At 37.3% G+C, this 20,432-nt stretch overlaps 1 protein-coding gene across 1 annotated transcript; it reads right to left on the bottom strand.

Moving 5' to 3' along the window:
• Positions 1–12,435: 12,435 nt before the first annotated feature.
• On the bottom strand, positions 12,436–19,816 carry LOC126797433 (glycine-rich protein 5-like). Its single transcript, XM_050524064.1, has 2 exons — positions 19,614–19,816; positions 12,436–12,667 (listed from the first exon to the last, which is right to left on the bottom strand). Exons 1-2 carry the CDS (start codon positions 19,814–19,816, stop codon positions 12,436–12,438), a joined length of 435 nt encoding a protein of 144 aa, XP_050380021.1.
• Between the last annotated feature and the right edge of the window lie 616 nt (positions 19,817–20,432).

Below are 20,432 nucleotides of genomic sequence, written 5' to 3'. Positions count from 1 at the left end.
TTCAATTCAAAATAGTGATTAGAATGTAGCTATGAGATTCCAAACTTTAATTATAGTCTTCCCTTAATTTTCTAAGATATTATTGTAATGGTTGTTATGCCTAAAATTTCATTAAATTTCTATATTGAAGTATCTTTAGATTTGACAAGACATTCATACAGTCGTTGACATACAACCAAGGTTATGAATTTTTCTCAATGAATTGAGAATATTCGAATATTAATATACGTGGTTCGATTTTCAATATTTAACTTTGCGAAGTATCGCAAAAAGTAAAACAGTTGTAGAAAATATTAGTACGACATGAATAACTAATTGCAAAGAAATGCATCATGTGCTTCCTAAAAGCAGTAGTACTAAAGAACAATAGTACTATATACGTGGTTAAAACTAATAATATTAATAAGGATCAATAATTTATAATCCTTTGGGATTCACAAGGTATATACTTTATGGGATGAGAATATCGTTTTACAATTCTATCAAATTACTCTAAATAAATTGGGTTTATATTCATTTTTTATGTCCTAACTATGTCCATTAGAACTTTATGTAACTAGAGGCAACAAGAGACAATCGAACCATTATACATTTTTAAATAATTTTATGTCAACGACTTTTTCATGTGAAATGAGTAAGTAAGATTACAGTTGACTTGCTTTGCATTATCTCTAATGACTGCGGATGTAACCAAGTATTAGAGAAGTTTATATGTCCATTTAACAAGTATACATGCAATTGCTAAATTGAATCTCCTCACGTCAAAGAAAATGAATTTCAGAATTTTAACATATTTGAGATATGACACGATTTTTTGAGACCCCAAGTTGTGATATGTGTATCTGTATATTTAAGGAGTTACATACATACACTTATATTTTAGATAAATAGAAGTAAAAACAAAAGAAACAAAGAAGTATAAAAATCCTAAAAATATAATTTTTTAGAGGAATTGAAGAAGTTATTTCATAGCCACCCTTGAGGCTGAATTGTGAAATATTTAATGCCCAAATATATGCACTAACTCTATATTATACTTCTTATTTCCATTGTGATTACGTATGTAGAGCTAATCAAGCAAGGTAGCTTGCTTACTCTCCTAGTAGCATACGTTGGCGGCAAGGAAGGAGGCAGTGAAAAGACTAGACCATACTAAAGTAAAGAGGCATTCAGGAAGCTACTAGTCGCTTCTGGCGAAGCTTCAAAGTCTATCAAACTAAAGAAATAAGGATTGAGACCATCCTATGCAAATGACACATGCATTCTCATTATGTTCATACAATACATTAAATCCAATGAAAATTATGTGAATTGATTCAACCAATTTGCGGACACCTTAAATATTTTATGGTGTTGGTTGACGTGTCAACACGTTGGTCATGTGTCATCACACCATAACTACTAAAACAAATGTTGTTTTTATTAAATACAAATCTACTTGGTCTCACGGAAACGACTACAATAATAGTCTTAATAGTGGTAATGAGCACAAATGTTTTTGTTTAGGGTAATGAAATTTTTACAGTACCTCTGATTCACGTATGTCTGGCCATCACCACCATCATTGTAAATGAAACTATAATCAATATTATCAAATGATTGAAATACTTGAACTCGTCAGGATAGACACAGATCTACAATCCTTGAGCCCAATCAGATTAACCTATGTGTCAAATTGTGACGTCACATCGCATAATAGTGAAGTCAATTAATGTGAATAAGTGTGCTTAAATGAGATGAGCATCCAAATAGTCCGCCATATCACAACTTTGACAGACGATCTTTCTTTCCGCTAGATATGCAGAATGTCATTTTAATGAGACAGTATTCTCGTCGTTAGGGGAAGATAAGAACAAAGAATGTTTAAGTGGAACGAATTGTCATGGTTTGTCTCTACTATGTCTCATCTTGATCTCCACTATGGCACAAAGTGACGAGATCATATCAACTGCAAATATGCTTGCAAGGTTAGATATCCTAAGAAGAGGACATGCACCACCCAAGAGGAATTGGGCACATTGTGCCGCCATAAAGTGGCATAAATGGTGTCACGGGCCGTGACTCTCCAAGGAAGAGGGGGAGAGCACCTTAAGTTCGATATATACTCGATCAAGGGAAGAAAGCGAGTTTGGCACAATTAGATACATTGATCCATAGTTACAAATCTACCTCATGAGAATTTTCTGGATTTTGGTTATCACTGAGGGACGCCTCAGATGGTAGAACCTTGAATATATATAGATCTCTACAAATACAAACCATATGAGAATGTAGGATATTGAGTTTTGATATCGAACCATACTTCGTTGAGAAATACCAACGTAGTAATTTTGGCTTAATAGAAAGAAACGGTCAAACATGAACTAAGATTCACTAACAAAAAGATAGATATTTGGGTAGATGAAGCCGACATCACAAGTGTAAACCCTATCATATGTCTTTGTTAGGATGCGTTATGAGAAATAAGAGTTCAGACTCACCTTATGGCGCAAGGTCTCTCACTAACGCATTGGAATCGACAATGAGAAAATATTCATTTGTAATGGACCACAATGAGATATTCTTGTAATGGATGTCATTCACTCCACTATTTTATCAGTTTGGTAGTTTCCGAAAAAACTGACAAATGCAACTTATGGATGTTGTAATAAGATATCTCTATGGGGGATCGAAACTAAGAGATATACAAGGAAGTCATAGAACAGAGTTTATTCATCCAAGAATTGGCTCTAGACCACGTAGCGCTACAAAATGAACTGAAACGTTCACGAAGTAAATACTTGATTCTGAATAAGGATATGATGAATTATGCCATTGCGTATTCAATATGGATTTGCGCAAACTTTTGATGAACTAAAAAACTGTCACTATTGCAAATCTTAAGTCGAGAATGAAAAAGATTTTTAGAAAGACACAGTCTCAAAATAGATCTTGAGGACTGTAATATTAACCATCAATCGGTTTTCAAGCACTCTAAAGGTTAAAAGTGAGGCTTATATAACTCTCATAATCAGTCAAAGTCTTTAAAGATAGATCTGTTTTAGTCTAAATGAAAGATGACGAATAAGCATTGGGAAACGAGATTTCATATACAAGTGCAAAAATGCATTACTACACTTAACACAATATGCAAGACTTGATCTTTCATTCGTTGTATAGCTCTGCGCCCACACATTAATACCTAAAGGTTTAGGCTTATTTAGTCCCTATACAAAAAAAAAACGACATGTTGAGAATGATCATTATCCACGTCGTTGTTTGATATGCAAAAGTTATCAAAACTCCCATAATTAATGTAAAAATCAGGGGGAGGTGCATACATTAGCGAGAGTCTGGTGCATACGTCGTTGTTCTCTTACTGGGTTTTGTTACTTGGCAAAGTTTTTAATGAAGCAACACCTTATGCACCATTATATCTTTAACTCGGTACAATAAGGAGTGTTGAAGGAAAAACACCATTAGTATGTATTCATTATAGTATATAACGAAATGGGTTAATGACGTTTATGATTAACGGACGTAACGAGTCTTTCAGCAATTATGTAGCCTTAATTATCATTGCGATTGCAATTTACTTATATTGTAATCATGACTCATATATAAAGGAGATTATCAATGAAATGAGTAGATCAATTCCATATTTCCTACAACATGTTTGGATTTATCGTGATATGAATCTATACTATTATACCCAAAACAAAGCTTGCCAACCAAAAACCATGTGAAAATATGTTTAGATCTCTACATCATATACTAATTTAAAATCAATTGAAATAATTCGGGGAAAAAAATATAAAAGTAAAAATAAAAACAGAAAACAGAAAATTGTTTTCTTTTGCTGATAACTTCTACATGGTGTAACCACTCACTATCTCCCATTATTTTGTAATAAATCTCTAAATAGTTTGAAAAAAAAATCTTATCACAAGTGTGTGCTATTCTTGTGATATATAATTAAGAGTTCGTTAATTAAACCCAAGAACTTATCAAATGACATGCATTTCACATTCTTCTATTATGTAATTTGTCTGTTGTATACTGCTAGTAAACAAGAGCTTTTCCCCAATGAAAAGAGTTGCTCACCAACCATAATTTACCTTTATATATGGATGACATATGAGTTGACTAGTGAGTTGAGGTTGGGCAATTGCTAAACCTTGGCGCTACAAGTGGATTCGCTCTTGACTCCCGACAATATACGTAATACCACTAGTTCTAGTAAATAAGGTTAGATAATTCTCCTGTTACGGGAGTTAAATCCGGGTGACCTAACCTCGACGTGTCATCTCAGTGAAACCTGCACACAACACGAGTCAAGTCAAAGGGTCAGCGGTGCGCTGGCCTTTGACATTCCAAAGTTTAAGTTAGAATCTGGTACGAAATTTAAGTTCGAGAGTTAAGAACTTGGGAATATGTTATCTTTTTTAAGGTGGTTTAGGCATCCTATTTATAGGCGTATTGTGAGATGTGTTTGGCTCTTCCTTCAATGTGGGAATGTGCACAACATACCGAGTTGTCGCCGTTGATGGAGAAGAGGCTGATGAGGTGCATGCTTGCCTTTAAGGAGCAGGCGGATAGGTCAGTCTACTGGTGGTGTCGGATGGGCGTGTATCAAACGTACAACGTCGTCAAATTGACCGGTAAGTGAATATTCCAAGCCGGTGTTGAGTTTTAGTATGGCATGATTTTGACAAGTGTTTATTACAACGACGGTGGAAATCAAGTTGCCGGACAGGAAAGAGCTCGGGCCATATGACAAGATGACGGACGATAAGGTGATCCAAGGGATCGAGGATGTCGTTCGAGAGTGGGATCTGAAGGACATGGATGTGGGGGCGAGACAAGGCTTTCCTGCGATGCCGAAGAAACTGGAGGAATGCATATATCTATTCAATGTCACTAACAATGAAGCAGTACAAACTGCTCCCGGAAGAGGTGGCGGCGTACTAGGGCGTGGCACATGATGGAAAGCCGATAGATTTCCCGGGGGAGGTGGGAGTGTCGATTGATGGTCTCCCATAATAAGAGATGGTGGCGGTGAGAGATTAGGAGGAAAGAGGGAGAATCCAGAGGTGGAGACGGATCAGCCCGACGAGGGGTTGGTAATTCAACAAGTTGGGCTGGAGGATGTAGCTGGGAGGACAGGAGAAATTCCCAAGGTGCTAGACATCCCGAAGCGACAAGTTGAGGCATCGGTCGTGCCAGCCCTGGCGGCGGAGGTGGCCATCTGGCCGGAGGTGGTTGGCACATAATTCGTGCTGAGACAAGCAGATGAGGCATGGGAGCAGGTGGCCAAAGGGAGCCAGTGGCATAAGAGGAGCCGAATAAATGGGGGCTCGGAGCGGAGAGCTAAAATGGTAAGGTCTTCGAGTGGTCAGACTCAGGCTGGGGTCATGACCGAGTTGGTCGAGGTCGGGGAGTGGGCGCCTCATCTGAAGAGGATGGCCAAGCATATGAGGCACAGGTGCCAGGGCCAACGACCGATGTAGCGAGGATGCCCGGCTGAACTTCCAAGAGGTGGAGAGGAGACTCACCCGGGTAAGCATGTTTACCATTTCTAGACCTGATGAAATTATGTTGTTGTATTTGTTTTGTATTCAAGTCTAATCAGTGCTTTTGCAAGTGACAACCGAGGTTCACGACGCCCGGGACTTCCTGGAAGCCCAATAACAAGCGAAGGCGGCCGACGACGAACGGGTCATTCAAGAGTATGTCGCGGCGAATGAGTCACTCCTCAATCCTGGTGAGGGTGTAGGAGTTTGAGGACTAGTAGGTGGTCAATGCCGCCCGGGTATATAAGGCCAACATGGTGGTTGGGGAGCTGCATGTGGAGCTCTTGAAAAGCGAACACTCGCTTGTTGAGAGCGATGCTAGAGTTGTTGAGTTGGAGTGGCAATTGGCGGAGAAACAGAATGAGTTGGTAGGGCTAAGGGAGAAGGAAAGCACATGGAACCCGGCGGCGGTGACACTATAGACATGGAAGAAGGAGTGGAATGACAAGTTGGACGCTGACTGGGCCAGGAGTTAAATCCGGGGTACCTAACCTCATAGCCTTGTATTCCGACGTGTCAGCTCAGTAAGACCTGTACACAACACGAGTCAAAGTCAAAGGGTCAGTAGTGCACCGACCTTTGACCCTCTAAGGCTTAAGTTAGAATCTGGTATAAAATTGAAGTTTGAGAGTTAAAGACTTGAGAATACATTACCTTTTTTGGGTGGTTTATGCATCATATTTATAGGAGCATTGGGAGATGTGTCTGGCTTTTCCTTCAATGTGGGAATGTGTGCCAGCACATAATGTCTTTATCATTTAGGCGAGTCACCGTGGGTGACGTTAATGGTGATACTTGAGTAAGCAGCGAGGCTACCATTCCGAATTGTCTACCAGCTGGGCTTACTAGGTCTATGATCACTAATTTGGCGGCCAAAATAAGAGAAGATTAATCCAGAGATCACCCCATTTAGAGGGTGACGTTAACAACTAGTGTACTGTTATTTAAGAAATGTAGAGTTGTAGACACTCACATTCGGTAGATTAATGCTTTTTAAGGTATATTATTAAAGAAATATCCAAGTCTTATTGTTGGTCATTAGTTTTAGTTGATCAACTCCCACACATACATCTTCATGACTTCACCGATCGGAACTAATGCATTGTTGCTTTTGAAGATACAGTAAAGCATGCACATTAAGAAAACCTATAGGCTGGTGTAAGAGAGAACCCACGTCCATAACCCCACATTAAGTTTGATATTGAATCACTATATTGTGATATTGTGATACTCCCTCAGTCTCTCCTTTTCTATTTTCCGTTTTCTCAATTTATCGAGGATGGGGCTTTATACATTTACTCTACTTAAATAGAACTGAACTTGAATCTGCAAAATGTTCTTGTCGACCAATGCTATATTGTCGCATGATTGCTTTTAAGTTTTAAGTGTAAGTCCTATGCTAATTACTTCAAAACACGTACAAGTGCTTTCTTTCCTTGTTAGGTCTATTTATGCTAGTTTGTACCAAAGGTTTCAATGCGCGTCCTGTGATTATCCACATGCATCTATATGACTATAGGAACATAACCACGTGTAATGATGATGCAAGGAAATACCCAACTATTTATACCATTTCGCTCTTCAAATACAGTTATATTACTTATATATGCCTACTGTTCGATCAATTTCTAGCTACTGAATTAAGGAGTACGATAATGGTCTTTAAAAGACTCTTCCTGTTCTTCACCGTTCTCTTAGTTACTTCAAAGGTAACTCGCTCGTTAGTTAATACACACACAGCTCATAGATGCATCTCGTTTATCTTCAATAGTTTTATTTTCGTGTATTCATTCAATAATATCTCAATTATGTCATCTTATAGGTTTCAACTTTTGAGTTTGAGAATAAAAACGCCAAGAAGACGAAGGTACATTTATAAAGATATGATTGCATGAAGATTAAAATTAGGTTGTTGATACTACGAACATGCGTATCAACCAATCTTTGTGCAGTTTCAGGCACCATCTGATAACACACAAACTTCTCCAATTCTAGTGGACAAGGTTAGATCGAGGCTGCTACAATTTACGTACTATATATATAATTAAGACTTGTATGGTAATGCATGTATATACACGCCCGCACACTGTATATGTGTGTCAGGGAGGATTAAGAGAGCGTCTACCTAAACTTGAAAAGTGTAAATGTTCTTCAAACGAGTCCAACTGATTGTTGCTATTGTCATTGTTTGATTCTTATATTTTATCATTAGTTTCAGACTTTCAGTAAATTTCCTTTATATATATGGTCAATTAGAGTGTCTCACTATAATTGTCTTTTTAGGTTTACAATGAGGAGAAATCAAAGTTTGATGATTTTTTCAAGAGTTTTTTTCACCAACAGTCCTTCAACTCTGGTATACCTACCAATGTGATACCTCAACTCTTAATCGTACCAATGTGATACCCAGACTCTAGTATTGCTATCATTGAAGTACTTCCGTTAGTTTTTTTTAATTTTTCCGTTATCTTGGTGACGTGGCAGTTACGTGAGGCCCACAAAGAGGGTTAAAAGACAAAATTAACCTCATCTGAGAGGAGCAATGTTTTTCCCGCCCTTTACCTTGAGAAAGACACACAACAATTCCAATTTTGGCGCCAATTTTCCCTCCCTACTCCTTAATTTGTGTCTCTTATCTAAACTAAAGAACTACCGCCAACCAGTCGACCACAATCTGATAAAACCTAGATCAATCTCATTTTCTATTTTTACCCTAGCACTTGTTAAACTAACAGAATAAATATAAAAATTTATATGGAACATCTCATTTCCACAATCTCATAAGAATATAAAAACACATAACTTAACGAAATTCAAATACATGTTTAAGTACCATTAGTTGCCACATTTTATGTTGATCTGCCATGATTTTTGCTTGTAAGAACTTTTAAGTACCATTAGTACAATGCTTTATCTGCTGGTATTATTCCCTCTGGCTTAACGAAATTCAACTACATGTACCATTAGTTCTTACAAGTAAAAATCATGGCAGATCAACATAAAAGGTGGCAACTAATGGTACTTAAACATGTATTTGAATTTCGTTAAGTTATGTGTTTTTATTCTTATGAGATTGTGGAAATGAGATGTTCCATATAAATTTCTATATTTATTCTGTTAGTTTAACAAGTGCTAGGGTAAAAATAGAAAATGAGATTGATCTAGGTTTTATCAGATTGTGGTCGACTGGTTGGCGGTAGTTCTTTAGTTTAGATAAGAGACACAAATTAAGGAGTAGGGAGGGAAAATTGGCGCCAAAATTGGAATTGTTGGGTGTCTTTCTCAAGGTAAAGGGCGGGAAAAACATTGCTCCTCTCAGATGAGGTTAATTTTGTCTTTTAACCCTCTTTGTGGGCCTCACGTAACTGCCACGTCACCAAGATAACGGAAAAGTTAAAAAAAACTAACGGAAGTACTTCAATGATAGCAATACTAGAGTCTGGGTATCACATTGGTACGATTAAGAGTTGAGGTATCACATTGGTAGGTATACCAGAGTTAAGGGACTGTTGGTGAAAAAAACTCTTTTTTCAAATGAATGACGGACTTTCTTATGCCTAAGCCGAAGCCGAAGACGCCGCCAAATCCAACACCTGAAGTGCCACAGAATCCGATGCCACCACCTTCAGACAATTCACCACCATCACCAACGGAAAACGATACGGACGTCCCTGATGAGACACCACCTCCCCCATCTAAATTTAAATTGCCGATCGGCATTAGTAGGCACCCAATTAACCAGCCTGGATCTAAACTTGAAGGTAAATAAAAATCTCCTTGACATGGGTTTATATATATTTATATATCGATCGAGATAATTGTTTGCTAATACAATTAATGGGGCATGCAGCTTGTACAATTAACCCATGCATAAATCGCCCATAGACATATATGTTGTGATCGCTGCATTTTCCACATCAAAAAAACACGTGACGTCGCCGCTGCTACAGAGTACTCAAAATAAGGATACAGTGTGCTATAAGTCGTGAATAAAATAGTTAGCCGCATTTTCAGATGGTATATACTGTATTTCGTATTTTTGTTTTAATCTCTATATATCATAAAGACATTCTTCAAGCTCAATTATCATGACTTGAAGTACTGTAAATGTGTGACACCGTATTTCCAACAGGTTCTTTAAACGTAGAGACTCTTTGTGTAACAGAGTATTTCCAATTGACAATAACATCAAGTATTATTATATATCTTACTAGATACTAATGCCTTCAGACTTGGTTCTTCCTCTTCTTTGTAATTATCGTAGTTTATTTTTTTTTGTTTCAATAGAGAGGTCAGTCCTTGTATTGATCAAACCTGACTGAGTATGCGTATATCCTTAGTAGTGACCAGTGGCGGATCTAAGATTAGAATTCTACTTAGGCTAGTTAGAATTGTTTTTTTAGGTTTGGAACCCAATCTAATACTCATATGAGGAGATTTTTTCCCTATTGACACTCGTGAAAGTGTAAAAATATAAGAGGAAATAATTTCAAGTCTTATCCACGTATGGTAGAAAATGCTAAAATATTCATTGTGTAATAAAACATTTAAAGAAGGAAGGGGAAGAAAAGTGGGAAGGAAAAAAAAACATGCATGGTAATTGAAAATTATGTAATTTAACCAAAGAAAGATATCATTTATAAATGAAGGAATAATATGAGAAAAATGTATAAAGACTCAAATAATGTTTATAGGAACAATCGAAACTTTGACCATGAATTGAGAGTAACAAAAATGTTTGTCAGATTGCCAACTAACCAAGACCCTTTCACAACCATAAATCTACTTGTATCTATACAAAATTTTTGTATAGTCTACTACATGCATCTGCCATTGGTAGTGAGGCCGGCTAAAGAATCAATACCTAAGTACAACCATCATTAATTTCTAGCTATGAAATCCGTCCAGAAAGCCTTACAATTTTCATTAAAAAAACTTGAAGGTAAATTAATGACATTTACCTAAAAAGTGAGGGGAAACAAAAAGAAGATCGAAAACAATCCAAGAAAAAATTACCGGGCTCGCGCCTTCCACCATCAACGACACCCAACCACCAATACTTGATCGGTTCATTACTGTTGAGGTTAAGAAAGAGATAATAAATTAATACTAATCAAATGATCATAAAAGGGAGTAAGATACTGATATTGCAGACCTACCGTTCTACATTTGTTGCAGTCCCCTTTTATATCATTTGGAAATAGTAGTCTGATGACTCTGATCCCTTTTACGTTTATGCAAGCTAGGTATTGTGCCGGTCAATAATGATACAAACTGGTTTGTCTATGGTGCTCTTATGTATGCTATGCAACTTGACCTCATTTGGTTAACGATATACTGGTCTCACTCACTTGTAATAATGGGTGCATAGCACGCATTAGAACATCATAGAAAACAAAATAATAATGCACCAAGTGCGACAACATCTTGATGATCCATTTGGAGCATCAACTTCGATGTACATGCCGAGACAACGTCCTGATGAAATAACATCAAAGCATCGTCTCTGATGACTATTTTGTAGCGCGCGAAGACTGTCTATGTTCTCTTGAACTTCTAACCGTGGTCTTGCTGTCTAATATAGCATAATATTTGCGCCTAAAAAAACATGCTCGGCTTCCAAATCTAATGGGCGGAGCGGGCTATAATGGGCTCGAACCCTCCGGCCTTAGTACACTCATGCCCAATTGGGTCAAACCTGATAAGATTTTATGCAGGCCGGCCCGGATAGCTGCTGATCGGTAACCTAATAATAAAGATCGATAAGTGCAGAAATGCAACACTAACAAAGGTTACTAATTTGACTAGGGTTCATGTATACAATTTCTGCATCTATACAGTTCGTTAATAATTTAAATAAGGGTTCATGAGACTGATGAAAGTCAATGGCATGTCACGTGAGCTCACATGCAAGACTAACAGTATATGAAACATGACCCATTTGCATTGTTCATGGAATCATGGATTAGCTTAACTAACCATGCATGCACGCACGTATTTGCAACTTCCTTACTTCCTGATCAGAGTATGCATGATGAATTAAGTAGTCGAATTCTACGCACTTTAATCAATTCATGTTAAAATATTATGTTAATTCTCCCACACCTAGTAATTAGAAATAAGAAACTTTCAACCGAATTCGATTCATATATATATATATTTATTTATTTATTTATAAACAGTTCCCGTAGAATGGAACTTACAATTTCCCGATAACCCTAGCTAGGAAGATCTCAAATTTGGCTTGGTACTGCTGCAGAGGCTTTAGTACGTATTGAAGGTCAACTTTTGCAAGATATGGAAATGTGGAAACCACTACCGTCAACCAGAACACAAGATCCAGCAGCTAGTTTATATATATGCTGCTTTCTGATTACGATATATTGAAATCCGCTCTTGAGCAAATGTTTTATACAATCTTCTCTTGTACACAAAATAATATGCTGGCTTTCAAAATTGCGCTGCTGATTTTTGTCATTAGTCTTTTAGTGACTTCAACTGTTAGTAATATATATAGCTATATGCAATATATCAATGCGCGTACTGAATAGATAGCATTGAATTTTTCAATTACCATATACTATTATTTAAGTGATTAACTTCTTTGATTTGTAGGTTTCATGTAGAAAGAAAAGCTTTTAGGAGAAAGTGATCACAGTGATCCGCTTAAAGATGTATTCTACGACATCTGCGCTCCTGATGTAATTTCACAACCTTGTTATATGTCTTCATAGCATGTTGATCGATTACGTGTCACGTTTGCAACGAAACTATTACTGAAGGAAAATAAATAGAACCGGATCTAATATATGTTTTTGGAGTTTGATTTCATTTTTGAATAGATGACGAATTCAGTTGATGACAAGCTAATTCAAGTGCGTTTTTACTTTCCTAGCCGCCCCGGCCCTCCTCCAAAACAGAGTCCCCCGCCACCGGCTCCACCGAAGTCGCCAGTGCCAGCTCCGGCACCCCGAGGTAATGCACCAGCTCCAGCACCCCATAGGAATGCACTGGCCCCGGCACCTCGAGCAAATAATGCAGTCCCAACGCCTAGAGTTGAACCGAAACCCCCAGCACCGATAACACCGCCGGTAAAGTCTATGAACAAAAAATATCTAATGCAACGATCATATGCCAAAAGTTGGCAAAAGCTAGCTCTTGAATAATAGTCAGCTACGTACGTACTACCAGAAAAAAGTCCTTAAGCGACCAAAATCTCCAAGAGAAAAATAATTCTTCTCTTAAGTGGCTACTTAAATGATGAAAAGACATTCGTCTCTTAAGTGGCCAATTAAGAGACAATGTAATATGTTTTGTCGCATAAGTTATTTCTTAAGTGACCAAACAACATTTATTAACTAAGTCGCTACTTTAAGTGACGAAATTTTCTCACTTAGGTGACGACTTTTTATAAAAATTTAATGAAAAAAATAATTTCAATTGTTCATGAAGAATTTTTATGAAACATATTCTTCAATTTTTTTCCATTAAGTGATAAGAATCGATATTGAAGGTCATATATAAAAAAGACCAAGCAGCATGCTTTCGTCTTCTTCAAGACTAATTAAGTGTTATTGATATTAATATTAAATTTGGAATTTAAGTATTATTAATTGATGAGTAAAACTGAGTTAAGATTGCGACTAATTTAGAAAAAAAATATATGTTACTTTAAATTTTTAAATCAACATGTATCTTAGCATAATTAATTTCATGATTTTCATTTCATTTAAGTGTCTCGAGGGATAATCAAAAGAAATTTGTGTTAAATGAAAGTAAAAATATAAGAATAAAAACGAAAAGAAAACATTAAAAATACATGGATTTAACAAAACAACACATTAGCCAATCGAAAGGAGACATGATGCGGATCGACTATCTAAGCCGTTAGATAGGACCAAATCGGACGATCAGAATTGCCCCACAACGCTTGAAATTCCAAATCGCTCTCTTAAATATGGCGGTCTTTGATTCTGCAAAAAATTTGGGCAAATTTTTGTTTACTCCTTCATTTAATCTTAGTTTTCTCTTTCCTAAAAAAAAAATCTCACTCTTCTTCTTTTCTTTTTGAATGGATCTCTTCTTCTTTATTGCCATTAATATTGTCTCATTTTATTTCTCTTTGATCTCCTATGCATATCGATCAACTTGATTCTGGGATTTAATGAGGAATAACAAGGCTTTACAAGGCTCTCTCATCTTTCCTCCTTCTCCTCCTCTTTTCACACCTCCCTCACTGCCGCCTAATTTCATATATGGATTCTTCCATCCGCACCTCCCTCTCCCACCCTTGCATCAATTTGGAAAGGGTCCTCGTCGAGACTGGTAATGAATTCACCTTTCTTCTTTGTGTTTTTTAATTTTACTAAGGTTTGTTTCTTTATGGAGATCAAATTTGAATACATATCAAAGTTTAATTTGTGTAGATTGAAGCTTGTTCGCATATCGGCTTGATTATGAGTTCATAGTTTGTTGGGTGAGAATTGCAAATCGCATAGGAATTTGGTGATAATTGATTATGGGTTCCATCGTATGAAGACCAAGAGGAGGACCAAAAAATAAATAAATCCAAAAAATGTAAAATGAAAATTAAATGAGGACCCTAATCTAATTAGAAAATGAATTACTAGAAAGATTTTCCTTTTTTATATAATATCATAAACACAAAAGTGACCAATATCTCATCAATTGGGTGGATTATTTTTGGTTGCTTTAGGACTTAAGAGATGAATATTATTTGTCGCATAAGTAACAACTTAAGTGATGAAAACAAAGCATTGGTTGTTTAGGTACTTAAGTCACTGCCCTTAAGCGACGACTGTTGAACGACGAATATTTTGTCGGTTTTTTTACTTATACGACGAAATTGCGCTCTTTGACGACGAAATATTTTCACCATTTAAGCCTTTTTTTCTGGTAGTACGTAGTTAGTTTAATTCACTGATAAGAGTCTTTTGCAAAATTATTTATACTATTTCAATTGTTAGTACAGTCGCCTGCAGACAATGACAAACCCTCCAATCCTCCTGCTACGTTTTATTCCGGCTCTCTTCTCTCTTGGTGCTGCTGGTGGCTATGGCCTTTTTGGTACCGCTGCCGAAGCTTTCGAAACTGCAGCTGTAGCGGCCATCACAGAGGCCACATCAAGCATCCTCGGAAGATTATTTCGGGGCGGCCGTAACAATAATAAGAAATCACCACCCCGTAGTCGTCGATGCAGGTGCCCGCGGAGTTCACCACCTGCGCCACCAATGAGAGCCACCATTATCTCCCCCACCTTCAAGGAAGGGACCGCTACCACCAAAAAGGGCACGCCCACCGCCGGCGCCAGCTCCAGACCCTCAAGATGACATTCATGTGACACCAGCTCCGGCGCCTCAAGATGTCAATGGACGAGAGAACTGTGAATATGTAATCTCACATTTAGCATTAACTGATTTAATACCCAATACGGGTCAGTGCAAGTGCCGTTCGGATAGGACGTTCCCTACTCCACCATCTCCAACCAAACCATCACCACCATCTCAAGGACGACAACCACCTTCCCGACCTCTGAGAAAGGCACCACCACCACCACCATTATCGGAGCATAATGAGGCACCGGCTCCTTCACCTGAAACTAATGAAGAGGACAATGAAGTCTCTCCTTCACCACCTCCAACTGGTAAGCTAGCTTATCCTTCTCATATATGAGTAAACCCTAATATTGATCGAGATGCTATTTCAGTTTGCTAATTCAATAGATGGGGGCCTGCAGACTGTGAAGCGGAGGGTGATCGGAGGTGTGAAACACATAACAAAAAGGAACTGTACACGAACACATGCCTATTATGCTGTGACGACTGCGATTGTGTTGCACCAGGACCTTCCGGCCACAACAGATACCAATGCGGCTCCTGCTACAAAAAAAAACATATAAACTCAAAGAAAAAGAAGATGAACATAATATATTGAAGGTTTTCCTTAGAAGAATATTCACCTATCAATGCCCTTGAAATTATGTGAACTTATATATTATAATATTTGTTTGAACCTATATTTTGCAAGGCCCACGTGGCATAGTAGGACATATGGGCCGCGCATGCGATGATCCTAGAGTTACCGTAGCCATAATATGTTACTGCGGTAATAGCTATTATGCGATCACATGTACATAAAGACGATTTGCATTGTCAATTTTGACAATTTGGCCACCTTAATGTTGGAGCAATCAGTGCTTCCTTGGCCCACAGTCGTTTGATTACAAGTTAGATCCGCGCAAATAACAACTTTGAAACCTCGCTTGGCCCATTGGCCGCGAGTTGGCACGCCTTAGCACACGTCACAAGCCAGAAGGACATGTGGAAGTCAAAGAGGATCCCGACCTATTGAAACGCGGCCGAGACAATTTTTTAGCCAACATCTTATCAATACAATTCTATAATTCACAACACACTAGTCCCCTTTCAATTCTCAAGTTTACTTCATCGTTTTCTTTACCGATATTTATCTTTATGCATTTTTCTATATCGTTCTTTACTATATTGTTCTTTACGTTCTTACTTTTTATTTCCATGTCTTTTCTTTATATTTCTTACATTAAGTATTAAGAAAATCACAAAGAACCATAATCACCATCACATTCACCCGTACCGCACAACACTAAGATCGCGGCTAGCTAGCCGATCCGTGTTAAAGTCCTTGTATCAAGGCATTGAGAACCCCGCGGCTGAGAGTGATCCTTCCTCGGCACACAATCGTTTGATTACAAGTTAGATCCGCACAAACAACAATTTTGAAACATGGCTTGGCCCCTTGGCCGGGAGTTGGCACGCCTTAGCACACGTCACAAGCTAAAAAGACACGTGAAAGCCAAAGAGAACCCCGGCCTATTGACACGCGGCTGTGACGATTTTTGAGCCAACATAGTTATAATAAAAAGAGATATTTCATATGTCGGGCCTCCTTTTCTCTTGATAATTAATAGATTTCAGTCGATCGAACTGGTTTTCTGTGTCAATTATACTAATATTCAACATGCTCAAGTATCAGAGCAATATAATTTCCACGTACTGCATTTTAAAAGAGATACCAAAACATATAATCTCAATAATCTTTTGTAATAAGGTATGTCCAACCTATTCCAATTAGATGCCTACAAATTTGAAACGAAAGTCTTGTTGCTGAGGTAATAAGGTATGTCTAACCTATTCCACTTATAAGTTTTATTTTCTTTATCACTTCTTAGATGTGGGATATCTCCTCTCCAACACGTACGAATTCGAATGATATTCGTTAATTATTTGGCCAGGGTTTGTGAGAGTCACGTACAGGCATGCCATGTGAGCTCACATGCAAAATTAAGTACGTGTGGAACACATAAAACTCAATTATATTGCGAGGAGTGCCAGGGCATCATAACATGACGTTAAATCCGACGTCGCAATCCTACGTGGTAAGGCTGTTAATCGGTTTCGGTTTCTGAAGGAACCGTTGGAACCGAACCGTTTAACAGCAGTTCGGTTTGGTTCCCAGAATAAAATTGAAGTTATACAGTAAAACCGAACCGTTTTTAAAACAATTCGGTTCGGTTCGGTTCCTAGAAAAAAATGTATAGGAACCGTTTGGAACCGTTTTGGTGGAGGAATTGCTTTAAACTAAAGTACTAGTCATACTCCATTTGGTGGAGGACATAGACTATCCCCTGGTTTGGAATTATCTTGTCTCGAATTATCAATCTTCCCTCATTTCTTGTCACCAGATATAAGTATGATATGCTCAAACTAACATCATTCTTGAATTTAAGACAATTTTTTTGGAACCGTTTTGGAACCGGAACCGCCATGGAACTGTTAGGAACCGAACCGTTCGGTTCCTATTCTGAAAAATACAAGAACCGAACCATTTAAATAACACGGTTCGGTTTACGGTTCCACCTATTTTTGGCTGTTTTGGAACCGTTTATAGCCCTACTATGTGGTATGTCACGTCACATTACCACATCAACAATTAAAATTCTATAAAAATGTCATTTTAAATAAAAATACAATCATATTCTTGTTAATTCAACGGTTATAAATTATTATAAAAATATTTTTTTTGTTTTTATCATTTATTCTTTTTCATCACAATAATGCTTTTAAAATATAATTTAAAAAATTATAATTTACGAAAATATATTTGAAATATGTGTGTGCACGCGAGAAATATATTTTCAATATATATATATATATACACAAATATATATTTATTTTAAAATTGTAGACGATGTAAGGTAACTAAAACATTTATATTTAAATGAAAAATTTTGGTAAGATTCTTTTGGTTTTTTTCTTTCTGAAAATAGAATATTCTTTTGTTAGGGTATAATCGATTTAAGGGGATATGAAAGGTAACTAATGTTATTTTTCCTAAAATATAGATATCTTAATTAATACCATAGTTAATACAATTATGTTGATGATAATTTTTCTAGTGACAAATATGTCAAGATTCATGACTTTCTTATTTAATTAATTTACATTTATGATTAATTAATACAATTACCATATAAGCACCACACACACGCATATATATATCGTCTGCCCGCGCACACACACACACACACACACACACACACACATATATATAATTTTCAAGTATACTTTGTATATATCGTATTTTTTATTACATTTTGAAATCATTTTGAAAAAATAAATAAAACGGACTACAATTGTTTAAATAATAATTTAGAGTCATTAGATTAACAAGGATAAGGTTGTATTTTCATTCAAAAATGACATTTTGTAATTATTATAATTGCTGCCATGACAAGATGACTTGATATGTCACGTGAGACTGCGACGCCGGATCTGACGTCATATTATAACACTACAACATTTTTTCCTTATATTGCTCAAAGATTAAATGAACCATTATTATCAAACATCGACCTCGCTTGCACTTGCTCGGTATTTTGTATTTTAATTTGCTGGTCAGGTATATACATCTATAGGGTTACTAGTAATTTAGCTTTAATTAATTTGATTTTTCTGAAAGGAGTTTAATTTGTACGCAGATAAGTAGCTGAGCTTCCTACCGGTTATTATATACAACATTTGAATAAGCATGATAGTCTATGTACGTGATGTAACTCCTATACCTCAGAATTCTTGTAGAGTACACTCCGTATAGTTACAAGTGTGGGGTGCTTTGATCATCTAACCAATAATCTTCTAAAATCTCAGCACTAACTAGTTATTAATTAGTAAGGTGAGTCATTTGAGTTATAACGGCCATTTACTTCACAATATATAGATAGTAGAGAGTAGAAGAGAAAAACAGTACTGATTAGCTATATGGGTGAATTCTTCTCACTGCTGCATGCTGGGCTAAGCTAATCGACATTATTTATGATCTTATGTTCTACAGAAGAGACGTTGTCAGTTAAAAAGGTAAAAGTTACCAATTCTCCATGGAAAAAAAAATCCCACTCTTTGTTTAAATTTTAAAGATAACAATTAATTCTCAATTTCTCTCCAAACTAGTATGTAGACTGTAGAGGTTGTTTAGTAATGCCCACTTTTAAGGTAAGTCGATTCATGCGTGTATGGCTTCTTGATTTTGGACAAACACTTCATGTGGATTTAAACTTAATAGCTAGGCAAGGCTCTAGCAAAGAAATCTGGAATGGTAGCTAATAAAGATGCAATTTAGGTCGTTCAGAAGTTTCATTGCAGCGTGCATTACGTACGTATAAAATGTCGTCCTCGATCTTGAGTTTGCTATATTCTAGCTGTTCGATAAGTCTATACAAATAGACATGGCTTTCAAAACTGCGCTCCTCTGTGTCACATTTCTATTATTCTCTTCTAAGGTAGTAATTATCAACAGATCATCAGATACTACCCTTTAGTTTTCTTTTTCAAATAAACTTGTTCTATTAAAATTCCTGTGGTTAAGTAGCTAACTTCACACACACAAACTTAATTGCTTTTGTAGGTTTTAACATGGGATCCAGTTCAAGATTGGTTCGTGGAACCGATCATCTATAAATATTTTCCTGATGCGAAGAAATGGGATGAGATACAGAACGGGACGTACCGGCCACCACCGCCACCTCCACCACCACCACCTCCATCCCCTCCACCTCCACCTCCGCATCCACCGCCACCTTCACCACCACCAACACCAGCACCGCCACCAACACCAGCACCACCACCCCGAAGGAACGCACCGGCTCCTGCACCCCTGAGGAATGCACCGGCCCCGGCCCCGGCTCCTCGAGCAAATGATGTACCCCCCATGCCTAGAGCGGAACCGAAACCCCCAGCACCAACATCACCGGTAAAGTCTCATTCATAAATAGTATATCTAATGCATTATCAGTTATCACTACAAAAAATTTGGGCAGAGACCACAAAACTTGTGTGGTTTTTGTAAACACTGTATAAATTTCATGCAAAAGTGATAATTTAGTTATTATAATAATTAAATTATTACATTTACATAAAATTTATGCTGAGTTTTTGCCAAGGCCACCAAGTTAAAGAAAAAATCTATCATACGCCGTTGTATGATATACGCCGACACATCCGCGCCGTTGTATGGTATACGCCGACACATCCGACTGCACAATCCCGTCACCGTTGTGTGTAAAAGCTGACAGCCCCTGCGGTATGGTATGGTATACAGGATGTACCCGGACGAACCCCCAAGCTAAAGGTCACAAAAGTTTTGTGGGATTTGTGGCTTTTGTCCAAGTTTTTCGTAGTGTACATCCCGAAGGGGCAAAAGCTCTTGAATAATAGTCACCTACGAGTACGTAATTAGTTCAATCTATTGCAAGAGACTTTGGATGAGTTATATTTTTTAATTGTTAGTACAGCCGCCTGCAGACAACGACAACCCTCCGATCCTCCT

This window comes from Argentina anserina, chromosome 6, assembly GCF_933775445.1.
Source record: "Argentina anserina chromosome 6, drPotAnse1.1, whole genome shotgun sequence".
NCBI classification, from domain to species: Eukaryota; Viridiplantae; Streptophyta; class Magnoliopsida; order Rosales; family Rosaceae; genus Argentina; species Argentina anserina.
The sequence above is the reverse complement of the archived record's forward strand: the minus strand, read 5'-3'. Positions and strand labels throughout refer to the sequence as shown.